This window comes from Rhea americana, unplaced genomic scaffold, assembly GCF_003343005.1.
Source record: "Rhea americana isolate MKP2758 unplaced genomic scaffold, rheAme1 scaffold_348, whole genome shotgun sequence".
In the NCBI taxonomy this organism is placed as follows: Eukaryota; Metazoa; Chordata; class Aves; order Rheiformes; family Rheidae; genus Rhea; species Rhea americana.
The window spans coordinates 251,984-265,016 of record NW_028186477.1 but is presented as its reverse complement, the minus strand read 5'-3'; the positions used below and the strand labels follow the sequence as shown (position 1 = coordinate 265,016).

The 13,033-nt window shown below is 42.5% G+C and overlaps 1 protein-coding gene across 2 annotated transcripts in view; it reads left to right on the top strand.

Annotated features, from left to right (window-relative positions):
* Window positions 1-13,033, top strand: part of ASXL2 (ASXL transcriptional regulator 2) — a 97,699-nt gene that overhangs the window by 79,386 nt on the left and 5,280 nt on the right. For both annotated transcript variants that reach the window (XM_085311724.1, XM_085311725.1), the window contains 3 exons: window positions 3,123-3,219; window positions 6,728-6,833; window positions 10,584-11,301. In XM_085311724.1, coding sequence (XP_085167850.1) covers window positions 3,123-3,219; window positions 6,728-6,833; window positions 10,584-11,301 — 921 coding nt within the window. The remainder of the gene's footprint in view (window positions 1-3,122; window positions 3,220-6,727; window positions 6,834-10,583; window positions 11,302-13,033) is intronic.

Genomic DNA, 13,033 nt, shown 5'->3' with positions numbered 1-13,033 from the left:
TGTTATCCTGTTCATGTGTTACCTCTTCAGCGTTCGTACCGCATTGGCCTGGGAGCTTCTGAATAAAATGGGACCCTGCACTGTGCTTTCACTTAATTGTACAGGATACCTGCAGATTTAGAGGCCTTAACATATGTGTCTGGAGCCATTTGAAATGTCCTTTGGTATCAAATCTGGCTTCAAGATATCACTCCATAAAAAATCTTCTGTATGTCCTATATCAGATCTGTGAGTCCTTGAAAGTATTTTACTTTGTGATGTCTGAATTAGCACTAGATGGCTATGTTTACACACCTTAGTCACTCCCCAAGAGTCTACCTCTCAGCTAGTTTCTTYAGGCTTCTTTCTCGTAAGTGGAAATCTAGCTAGTACATTCACCAGCATGTGGCAAAATACCAGTGTCTACTTCAGAATGTGATGAACTGAGTCCTGATCTCCATTCACTCTGTTATGGAAAACTAGTCTCACCGGCCACCATAACAGGGTCCGATCTTAGATGCCCGCTGAGACAGAGGTTTGAAACTAAATTAAAGAGAAATAAATTTTAATGGCACACAGGCAGTAATTACAGCTTGAGCTTGGTGTCTCTGAAGAGGGACCCTGAACAAAGAAATTCCTGGGCAATTAAACCCTTATAATCTAAGTCCTCCCCTGCTTCATGTGATAGTTTGGAACCAGTCATAATATTAGAGTTCGGGGTCTTCCAGCTCCCAGTTGTCCTTTCCATAGTTTTCAGGTGTGTGTCCAGGTGTTTACTTATCTCATTTCTGCATAGTTGTGGATGCCTCTTTTATTCCCTTGATGGCTCTTTTACTCCATTATCTTGTCTCTTGGAACCAGTCTTTGTGGTTACTTCTTTCCTACATAGTTGTCTGGCTCTTCTGCTTTCTTATCTTGTCCTCCAGAATCTTGTGGTTCCTTTGTTTCTTTCTTCTCTGTCCTAGATTAAAGTCTGTCTCCCTGCCAGTGCTCATTAATGCTAGACTGCTTATTTCTCTCTACAGTTCCTTATCTTTCCWTCTTCAACCAGCTCTGGGGCCTTCTTAAGAAAGTTCACAGCTTAGAGCTAAGGCTTCAGCAGATTTAGCTACTAATGCTAAACAAGTTAAGCTAAACCAAGTGACTAACCCTAGACAGCTTCAGTCCAATATTCTTTAACAACTTAGTTTACTAGATCACTATTAGCTGTTCAGGGAGGCTACTTAGATGTAGATACTTACAGTGCAGACATCTGTGTTTAGCGAAGTTATATCCATCCTAGAAGTTGTGCTGCTCTTTGACTCTTGCAGCATGTTAAGAATGCATGTGGGTCTGGCAGCTGCACCCTGGTCTGCTTTACAAAGGGCACTTTGCTAAACAGATACTGTTCTTCTGGAGTTTGGAGGAGTTGTAAGATTTTATGTTGCCTCATAAATTCTAATCATCAAACAGTGTTTATCAGGGACTTGTTAGACCAAGGCTGATCCAATAAATATTTGAAGAAATCGCTTTATAAGTCCTGTAGCCTTTGTAATGATTAAGTATGTATCAAAATATGAATTGATGGAGTTTGCAGCTGGAGTTTACTGCGAAGAAGCTCAGCAGCAGATGGCAAGACATTTCTGTCTTGACTTCTAAGTTTAAGTGTCCTTGAATTAAATTAGAATTTGACTGAGAACAAATTTTGACTAGCTAAATAATAGGCTTGGCTCCTGAGCTGACAAGTTTTACATTTCACTGTAGTAAAATTCTTAGAGCAGCCTACCACATCAGATGGTGATGTGTTCCTCAAGGAATGTCAAAGCCTTTGCTGTAGTAAACAGGAGAAGAGGTGAAAGTGTGGGATATGCCAGATGCAAAAGGTTGCGTATCTGTCCTGTTTTGCTTGGCAGTGACTCAGTCTGAGCTCGCAGAGACGATGCTTCTGTAGAACAGAAAGACAAATACTGCTGTGGGCACTTTGTGAACCAGGGCCCAGTGAAMCCTTCAGTAGTTGCTTCTCTTCCAGTGCCAGGTACTAGCAGTACCATATGTGTAGGAGAGGATAGTATTATGAATTCTGCTCCCTGCAGTTATCAATATAGATTTAGATTATAAAATAAATCTCTGCTTTTGTAAATCCCTACAGTAGCCACACAGCAGCTCCTCACTTAAAAGTTCCAGCTCAGTCTTCCATGTGCAACCTTCTGCTACATCACTTCCCTTCTTTTAAATGGAATTATCTGCWCACAAATACTGCCTCAGTAGAAGCAACATTTCTCTTTACCAAATCCTGCATCATTGAAAGTTTGCTGCACAGATCTCCCAGCGTACTCAGACAGAGCCTACAGCTGGACAGTTAGATTCTGTTTGTTTATTCTTATTTATTATATTTGTAAGAAATGGAAGCAGAATTGTTTTTCTGGCTTACTGAACAGTWTGTGGGGGTTTTGTATTTCTAATAGAAAAATTCTGTGTTTAATTCTGTGGGATGAAAAGCAAAAGGAAACCTCATATATGATTTCTTACACTTGTTAGGATTTTGCACAATGTTTCAGTCTTGGCCTCATGTTCTCTTCACGATGTCCTGCACTATTGTATGCATGTCCCAGTTGGTTAATTGCTATTATAAGGACTGAATGGGTTTTGAGCTTCATTTGTCTCTTATTTTTCTCGAAACATCCATGGTTATGATTATAATCATATGAAAGTCATTTTTAAATGATTCCTTTTATGTCCCTTGATTTGCCTGCATGTGCCTTTTTCTGCTCCCCAGAAGAGAGCAGGGCTGTTGCTTTGGACAGAAGCTCAGTGATACCTTGCATTCATTCTGCAGGGAAAAAGGCATCTGCAGAAGCTTTYCAGAGGCCGTGCTATTCCATTTCCGTGTGCTTCTCCTTGCCACCTGTACCATCTGRTTTGTGCAGCAGCAGGACTATAGAGGACTTGGGCTTAAGTGAGGATGAGGAAAAATTACCAGAATCTCCTGGGACACAGACTTGGCTTAGCACAGCCTTCAGAAGGCTGAGCGAGTTAAAGACAGCTTCTGGAGAGATATGTGGCAATGTTGGGACTCCTGCTCTGTTTTCAGATCGTGTGTGACAACGTGTGACACATTTGCCTTTTCGGTTAACTAATACGAGTTGCTCTGTCATGTTTTCCAGGTTGGGGCAGATGGTTTGATGAAGCTGAGTGGTTCAGCACTCAACAACGAGTTCTTCACTTCAGCTGCCCAAGGCTGGAAGGAGAGGTTGTCAGAAGGTAAATCCTCCCCTGACAAAGAAGTAAAATGAGAGAAGAGAAAATGATGTGCTGGAGTGACTAGGTGTGGTGGAGTTTCCTAGGTGAAGCTSGCCTGTGAGAGTAAACATCAGTCTAGAGCTATGTGGATTGAAGGGGGCTGCAGTGAGTAATTATCTTTGAACTTGGCACATGGCAAAATGACTGAATATCTGGACAAAATGAGAAAAGAAATATAAATGCTTAAAAAATGCTGGTGAAATGACAGTAGGGATGTGTTATCCTCAAGTTGTGGTAGCTAAATATAGCCCCCTGCTAAACTCAATAGAGTAAGGTAAATTATATTCTCAGAGCGATACTCAGCAGCAGCAGCCAGGTCAGCTAGCCACACAGTTGGTTCTGGCAGTCCTGTGAGCCATAATTTTTTTATATACGTTAAAGACAGCCATTTATGAAGCAGTAGGGCTGCTACACCTTCAACAAGGGGAATTATTTCCCTATATTGAACTTGGACATGCTTAAGTCTGTGATTTGATCAAATATATAATCAGAAGTACATTCATTCAGTATGGGTAGACACCATTTCCTCTCTAGATCTCAACCATTGAGCCTATCATCAGAGTTTCTGATAAAGACTAGCACCAGTCATGACATGACATGAAAGTTGATCTATTTCTATACGGATTACTCTTTATTTTCTGGATTATGGCTGTGTCTATGCTAGTAAATTGAGTGGTACCAACACAYAGGCAAGGCATTAGATGAAAAGGATTTCTTGGGATCCCCCAATTTGAAGGGAGAAAATTGCTTGAGGAACAAACTAAGCAYTGATAAAAGTATCAAATTTCTATGAATCTTTTTAAAGAATCCTCTCTTTGGTATTGTCGTTGTTGGAAAAGATAACTAGTTTGTCCAATAATAGAGGGCACAAGAGAACTGCTGTGAGAACTAGATAAACCTTTGGAATTAATTAAATTTGAGGATGAAGGTCATATTTCCATCATGAAACATCTACAGTTGTGGAAAAAAAGGTATTTTCCTATTTTCTAATGATAAAATCTTAAAATATTAACATACAGTCTCGCAAACTGCGATAGATATATTTGTGAAATGTGCACCTCAGACATCTTGCAAAATTTTTGTTTCCTACCAGCCTGTGACTGAGYAGCATGAGTTGCCAAGAATATTTTTTGTCATTTGTGCCTGGCAAGAAGTTTTCGATATTTTGATGGAACGTCACCACAGCCATYCATGACTGTCATTGCAGAGTGATGTATTGCTGTGCTCTCTGCATAGGCAACATCTTCAGTTCCTTCAGAAAATGGCAATTATATACCTCTGTACATCTAACGTGTTTGTGTATATATTCATGTTTGTTTAATAAGCACTATTTGACCTAAAGAACATATTAGCCCTTTCTCCTATTTATGTTAACCTGATCAGAAATCATGCATTCTGACTTGCACAGTCCTTSATTAGTTATCCCCCAGCTATCCTGGGAGATGTTGTCTCTTCTGGTATAGTATCATGGCTGATATTATACTCTGAGCCAACTTATTTAACGGTTGAGAGTTCCTAGCTCAGCAGTGTTGAACCTCCAAACCTGGCTTTTGTGACTTTAGTAACGTATAACATACCTCAAGGGTTTCCAAGGCTTTGTAAAAGAAAGGAAGTTTAGCAGAAGAAAAGAAGGAGGTTTAGCAGAAGAGAATGATGCTGGGGGGAGAGAGTGTTTTGGTGTGGGAAGGTTTTTGGCAGCCTGTTTTTCTAAAAATTGCGAAAATTTTGAGGTAGTGACAGCTGGAGAATTAAACCTTGTATGAACTGTTTCAGAGGTCACAGGATCACAGCTGACCCTGGGTTTGAACACAAGATCTACATTGCGGCAAGCTGTTTGGTAGTGTAGGATGTGAAATGAAGAAGCATCTTCATCATTGGTGCTAAATTTAGAAAGGCAATTTCTCATACTGGAATTTGTTAAGGCTAATCAGGAGATTGCAAATCCTTTGATAGCTGATTCATTTAAGGAAGTTTTGATTTCTTCACCCCCTGGGAAATTACTGCTTTCTCAGTAGTGTCAGTTCAGTATTGTGCGTGACCACGTTCTAAAGAACTCTGCAGCTGGTTTGGTTTATCTTCTCTGTTGGAAACTTGTGGATGTTACTGGAAGACCTTTTCCTTTCCTTTCCTTATTCCTTTCTTCCGTTGGAGTTCACCACCCCCTCACTTGTGCTCATGCACCCGAGAGCTGCTTTTATAAACAGAGGGAGGTCTATGAGCAATATCCTTCCATCCCAAACAAGCAATCAAACTGTGGCTGAGGAGGACTTCTTAACTGTCAGAAGTTAAAATGTTGAACATCACAGCAGAGGCTTAACATTTCCAAACAGTTGCAGAGGATCCTAGGATGGCCAGAAGAAATTAAAGCCTTCGTTYTACATACCATATCTAAGAGTTATAGCAGCTACTTGAGTTCCTGTGATGCAAAATTCCTTCAAGACTGAAGTGCAGTTTGGAGAAAAGTGGTATAGACACATTTAAGTCAAAGCTGCTTAAAACTAAGTTGATCAGCTGTTTTGCTAATGTTTTGTCTATGATCTCCATGCAAAGCTGGTAACGTACCAAGAAGCAAAAGCTTCATGGAATACTTAACCATTTGTATGATATTCAGTAATGATAGATTGTGACACTAGAAGAGATTCCCAGAATGCAGGTTAAGCTGTCTGGGAAGAGTCTGTTCTTCCCTGGATGGAATTTAATACACAAGACTTCATGCAAGAAAGATGAGACAAGACAGACTGTAAAACTTAGGAATTTCTTTGATGAGTAGAATTTCTAATCTAGATAAGCTTTCTTGGGAAGCATTCAGGAGTCACAAGGACTGCTGTAAACTGTTCGCCCTCGTTCTTCTGGCTAATTCATATCTTGAGGATCTTTGGAAAGAAAATTCTGAATTCCTAGTTGTTAAGGCTAGGATTACATTTGTTTTGCTTGATCATAACCTTCTACTTCCACTTGTTCAGATGTGAGGTTATTTTGTGTTTGGCTGAAGTAAACCGTTGTTTTGTATCACCCTCAGGGTTATCTTGTGTTAGCAGCAAGACCAGATGAAATTATATTGGGGAATATTGAGCTTTTAGAGGCAAATTCAAATAAAGTGATATATGCTGGCATTCACTGGGAATTTATGTCCTGATCTCTTTATGGGAACTCAAAGGCTGGAAAAAGGTACCTGCACARCCAGAGTGAGAAGGTATCTCCAGGGCCAGAGTGAGAGTAGACACTGACAGGGAACGTAGTTCTGTCTGTAAGGCATGAGCGGTTGCATATCCGCTGCAAGGAATAGGCAGCAGAAAACACAGCAGTTCAGGACAAATGCTGGAGTATCATGAGTAGGGCTATAACAGCCTCGGCAGGACAGTTCTGTGTGATAGCATCCTTTAATCAGCAAGCGAGAAGGCTCCTGCATTTGTCCTAATTCATCTTACTCCTAGCTTTCCTTGCAGATATCCTTTATTGCATTTTACAGGTGAGTTTACACCGGAAATGCAGCTAAGAATACGTCAAGAGATAGAAAAGGAAAAGAAGGTGGAGGTGTGGAAGGAACATTTTTTCGAGAGTTACTATGGTCAGAGGTAAGACTTCAACTGTTTTTTAACTCCCTCCTTTCTTACCTGTCCAGGAGTATCAGTTCTTAAGTTTTTGGCTTACTCTCCTTTAATAAACATTACTTTTCACTGGTCCTGTAACAAGGTCCAGTTTCATCACAGAACTAAGAAAGTATCTTCCGAGTGATCTAGGTCAGAACCAGTGTGTTTGCTTTCCATGATTTCTAACACTTTAACCTTGATTTGAGGGTGTGATTTAGGCTTTACACCCTTAACTTTTCCCACTCCTTACTCTGGCATTTTGAGAAGCTCTTCCCTCACTGTTCTTTAGTGTAATTCCAGGCCTCTGAATAATCCATGGGTATATGGTAACTGGGTGTACTTTAACTTTCAGTGAGTCACTTGGTATATGGAATCCAATGTATTTCCCCATATCTTGAATGGACACCTACTTGGCTAGATTCCCAAGTCTGTATTTCACTTAGTTTCTTTTTGCTTCAAGATCTTACTATCTTTTTGGAGTGTGGAGAAGATCTTAGGCTTCTGTGTGAATAATTTTACCCTAAGAAAGTTGAAAATGAACAGATGCATATAAGTAGCTAATCAGGAATTTCTCTCTCCTGCATCTTTACAGTTAGCTTTTATACTTGTCATTGGACTATTAGCCAGTCTTCTCCCTCCCATTCATTTGTGATGTTTTAACCCTCTACAGCATTTGTCTTATTCTAAACCCTATTCTTAGCATTCCATGCTAAGTTTGGGGCTTTGTGGCTGAGTAGGAGGCTGGTATGTGTGAACATATATATGACAAATTACAGTAATGAGTAAAGGAATACACATACTTACAAATAACCAGTTTGAGAATGCAAGTGATCTTGCAAGTGGCATTAGCACAGAGCATTACTTATTTACCTTACTGAATTCTCTCAGAGTTGGAAACCAGAATATAAATAATTTTGGCCTTCTATGCTGGAAGATGAAAACGTGACAGCGTTATTCTTCAAGCTTTAGGCTCTTCTRAGGGACAGCAGGACAGTGTGGATGTGTCTTGCAGAATGGCAGTACTAGAGAAAACTGAAGGCCTATGCTCTGAGCTTCGCAGAGGTGAAAGCTGTTTTACCACATGAAACACCTTTGCCAAGAGCGGCTTTTGACAGTAATAATGGTTCTGAAACCATTGCATGAGAAAGTGTTGAAACTCAAGTTTGTAAGAGCTTGTTTGGTAGCTATCAATCCCATAGCAGTCTTCATCAGACTGGCTTCATCAGACTTTACAGATTCATGACTGGGCAAAAAAATAAATTTGATATTTACTTAAGAGAGATGTATGAATTTAATCCCATTAATCCCAAATCTCTCTAGGAATTAGATTCCCAGTTTGTTCTTTTCATCCACAAAATAAGAGGGATGAACAATAGAGTGAAATACTCCCCAGGGTTTTGATATGCAGGAAGGCATATGTTACATGTCTTTCAGATAGTAGGTTTTAAACTTAGCTATTAAATTCTGTATCACTGAATCACAGAACAGTTGAGGTTGGAAGGGACCTCTGGAGATCATCCAGTCCAACCTCCCTGCTCAAGCAGGGTCACCTAGAGCATGTTAGACAGGGTTGCATCCAGGCGGGCCTTGAAGATCTCCAGAGAAGGAGACTCCACARCCTCTCTGGGAAACCTGCTCCAGKGCTCCGTCACTCTCACAGGGAAGAAATTCCCCCTCACGGTCAGGYGGAACTTCCTGTGCTTCAAYTTCTGCCCATTGCCTCTTGTGCTGTCACACGGGACAACTGAAAAGAGTTTGTCCCCGTCCCCTTGACACCCTCCCTTCAGGTACTTGTACACACTGATCAGATCCCCCCTCAGBCTKCTCTTCCYCAGGCTGAACAGGCCCAGCTCTCGCAGACGTTCCTCCTAGGGCAGGTGCTCCAGCCCTCTGATCATCTTTGTAGCCCTAYGCTGGRCTCTCTCCAGTRGCTCCATGTCTCTCTTGGACTGGGGAGCCCAGAACTGGACACAGGACTCGAGATGAGGCCTCCCCAGGGCTGAGBAGAGGGGCAGGATCACCTSCCTCSACCTGCTGGCAACACTCTTCCYAATGCACCCCAGSAGACCATTGGCCTTCYTGGCCACAAGGGCACCTTGCTGGCTCATGGTCARCTTSTCRYCCACCAGCACTCCCAGGTCCTTCTCTGCAGAGCTGCTCTCCAGCAGGTCAGACCTCAGCCTGTCCTGGTACATGAGGTTATTCCTCCTGGGGTGCAGGACCCTGCACTTGCCCTTGTTGAACCTCAGGAGGTTCCTCTCCGCCCAGCTCTCCAGCCTGTCCAGGTCTCTCTGAATGGCAGCACAGCCCTCAGGTGCATCAGCCACTGCTCACAGGTTGGGATCATCAGCAAACTTGCTGAGGAGGCACTCTGCCCCCTCATCCAGGTCACTGAGGAGTAAGTTGAACTGACCCCTGGGGGACACTGCTAGCTACATGCCCCCAACTAGACTCTGCCCCTCTGAGCGCAACCCTCGGAGCTTTTTCTGCCAGTTCTTAATCYACCTCACTGTCCACTCATCTAGCCCAACTTCGTAAGTTTATCTAGGARGATGTTATGGGAGACAGTGTCCAAAGCCTTGCTGAAGTCAAAGGAGACAACATCSACTGCTCTCCCCTCATCTCTACCCAGCCAGTCAGTCCATCAGAGAAGGCTATCAGATTGAATAAGCAGGATTTCCCCTTGATGAATCCATGCCAACTACTCCTGATCACCTTCTTTTGCTCCACATRCTTAGAGATGACATCCAGCATGAGCTGTTCTGTCACCTTTCCAGTGATGGAGGTGAGGCTGACAGGCCTGTAGTTGCCTGGGTCCTCCTCCTTGCCCTTTTTGAAAACTGGAGTGACATTGGCTTTTTTCCAGTGCTCAGGCACCTCTCCAGCTCTCCATGACTTTTCCAAGATGATGGAGAGCAGCCTGGCACAACATCTGCCAGCTCCCTCAGTACTCATGGGTGCCTCCCATCAGGGCCCTTGGATTTGTGGGTATCAGGTTTGCCTAAATATCTCTAACCTGATCCTCCTTGAGCAAAGGAAAGTCTTCCTTTCTCCAGACTTTGTGTCTTGTCTCCAGGCTCTGGGATTCCTGAGGGCTGCCCTTAGCAGTGAAGACTGAAGCACAGAAGGCATTCAGTAATTCTGCCTTCTCTGTATCCTTCATCACCAGGGCCCCTGCTCCATTCAACATCGGGCCCACATTTTCCTTAGACTTCTTTATGCTGCTGATGTCTTCGAAGAAGCCTTTCTTGTTGTCCTTGACATCCCTTGCCAGATTTAATTCCAAATGGGCCTTAGCCTTCCTCCTCTCATCCCTGCATAGTCTGACCAACATTCCTATATTCCTCCCAAGTGACCTGTCCCCTCTTCCATGTTCTGTTTGCTTCCTTAGTCTGTTTGAGTTTTCCCAGGAGCTCCTTGCTCATCCAGGCAGGTCTCCTGCCCTCTTTGCTGGACTTGTTACTCATAGGCATGCACAACTCCTGAGCTTGGAAGAAGTGAASCTTGATGATTAACCAGCTCTCCTGGRCCCCGTTCCCTTCTAGGGCCCTATCCCATGGGATTCCTCCAAGTTTTGCTTGGAATTACTAGCAGCACTGTAGGTTTTCAAAGACTGTGGTATAATATTTGGGGGATTGGACATATTTCATTAGGGCATGGTATGTAGAGAATCATAAGGACAGTATGCTTTTTAAAAAATATTTTATAAAATAAAAATTCTGTTTTCCGTTTTAGTTCTGGACTAAGCCCTGAAGAGTCCCAGAGACTGACGGCAAATACGAGTCCTGCTGAGACAGAGACTGGAAATCTAGCAGCTGAACAGCCAAAATGCATGCCAGCTGTTCTGGCACCACTCAAAGAGGAGATTACTTCTCCATTAGAACCTAAAGCACAAGCAGTCCAGGAAGCACCAGCAATGAAAAAAGGAGGAGAGGAAAGAAGAGAGGACACGCAGCCAAAACCAGCCAAATCTGCAGAGGCCTCAGCTTCCTCAGATGGCGGTGCAGTGAAACCTAGTGACCATTCTCTCTCCAGGCCTTTAAAAGATAGCGGAGAATCCATCCAAGAGAAACCACAAACTGCCATTAGTCAAAAGCCAGAAGAAGAGAAAAAGCATGCTGCGTCAAAAGAAGTATTAGTAAAAGAGACTATGAGTACCTCAGCTTTGGCCCCACGTAAACCAAAGAGCCCTGAAGCAGGTGAAGTAGTAGCAAGCGTGACTAGTCAAGTGACTACTCCAGAAACACCAGAGAAGAAGTCCCCTGTAAATGAAGAAATGGAAGTCAGTGTTGAAGGCCATAAGAGGAAGTCAGAGAGTCGGGAAGAAGCTCTAATCACTCCTGAAAAAAAGGCACGTGTCATGGAGAATTGTCAGTACCAGCAGTCATTTCGGACCCAGCCACAGTCCTTTCCTGCAGCTGGGACCCAGGTGCCACGTGTACCCCCACTCAAGGTAAAGAGAACTGAAGACAGATCCATAGAGTGGCTTTATGTTGGTCAGTTGAGCTGGGAGATCTCACAAAAATGCTTTGTCAGTTCAATTCTGTCAATGTATGTAAATTTTGTTAACCGCTTATGATAGTAATGAAAGTACTTGATCCAAAAATGTGGAAGCATAGCCATTTGCTAAAGAGAATCTGCTGGCTGGCTAGAGAAGTTCAGTTAAGTCTCTCTTGTACACATGCATCTGTTACAAGATACGTTGGCCAGAAGCTTTGGCAATTTGTGAAAGCCCAGGAAGGACTGTAACAGGCAGTACCGTAGAGCACGATGCATGGGCCCCGGGGAGAGCTGGGGGGGAGCTGCAACACTCTAAYAACAGAGGAAGCTGCAGCCCAGGAGTGCCCAGAACTTTGCAGATGTATGAATTTTGCCAGCAGTACTATAATAGGCCCAGAAAGAATGATATCAGCAGCTTTCTATATTGTATCAAGCCAAGAAACTGAGTTATGTACCTGAGATTAAAACAAGACCACCTAGTAATGATATCGTTACCGTTTATGCCAGCTGAATGCAGTGTGCTGTCAGACTAAGCAGCAGGGAAAGACTRTTTTAGGGAACATTGGGAACATCTCCATTCCTAAAGTCCTTTAGCTGCTGAGGCTCAGCAAGAATCTACATATAAAAGGAAACAGACAATAAATTACCCTAGAATAGGGAAAATGRAAGCATGAAAGAAAAGTTTCCAGCTTGGAAAATGCTATTCTCTTGCAACTGAGATCCAGCTTATGGGATTACACACCTGGTACTAAACCTCCGGGAAATACCTAACTGGCAAATAATAAACAGCCTCTTTTCAGACGTTGGATACTCTTTCAGTCAAAGCAGCTGCAAGATTGCATGTGCACAGATAATTCTGATTCTTTCTTCAGTGATGTTATACTGAACAGCAGATACTAAATGGATGAATCAGCACAACACTACTTTTTAGTCATATGGGAATGAATATGCAGTTTGATTTTTGTAGAATAGARTCTATGCTTTTTCTACCTAGAATTTCCTCTATTTAAAATTTAACTCCCTGGTTTTGAGCCTTAAGCATAAGTTGTAARTGGAAAACTGCTTAGTTACTGTACTACTGTATCTTCTAGGAGTTCTGATCTCATATTAAGATTCTTTTATACTAGTCAGTGTCAAACAAAATTTAAGAAATGGTTCATTATTTAAATTATGTTCACTAGTAARTATGGCACAAAAGTAAGGAAGCACTAATGAAATTTGTTAAATGACACAAAATTGGGGGAAAACTGTCAATAAAAAAGAACTGGAATATCACACAGGATGGATAGTTGACCTTCCAGTATGATGTAGTAAACACGGGAGGTAATTTAATAACACAGAATGTATTGAAAGGTRATTGAAAATAATTTCTTTGGTAAGGTAAAAGATATGTCATTCCTCAAAAAAGGAAGATGTGGTGAACTGGTTCATCAGAAAACAACTGAGAGTCAGCCAGGTATCACAGATAAATGAAAACAAACGCAACCCAAAAATGTACTCAGTGGAGACAGAAATGCAGTAATAGCGGGTGCCCTGTCCTGRTCCCATTCGGTGAGGAAGGGACTCGCACCGGGAGAGGGAGCTGGGATGCCGAGGGGAGCGGCGAGCGTGTTTCAGGAGAAGGGGCTGAAGAATGCCTGGGCAGCTTGCAGCTCTGCAGAGAAGGACCTGGGAGTGCTGGTGGA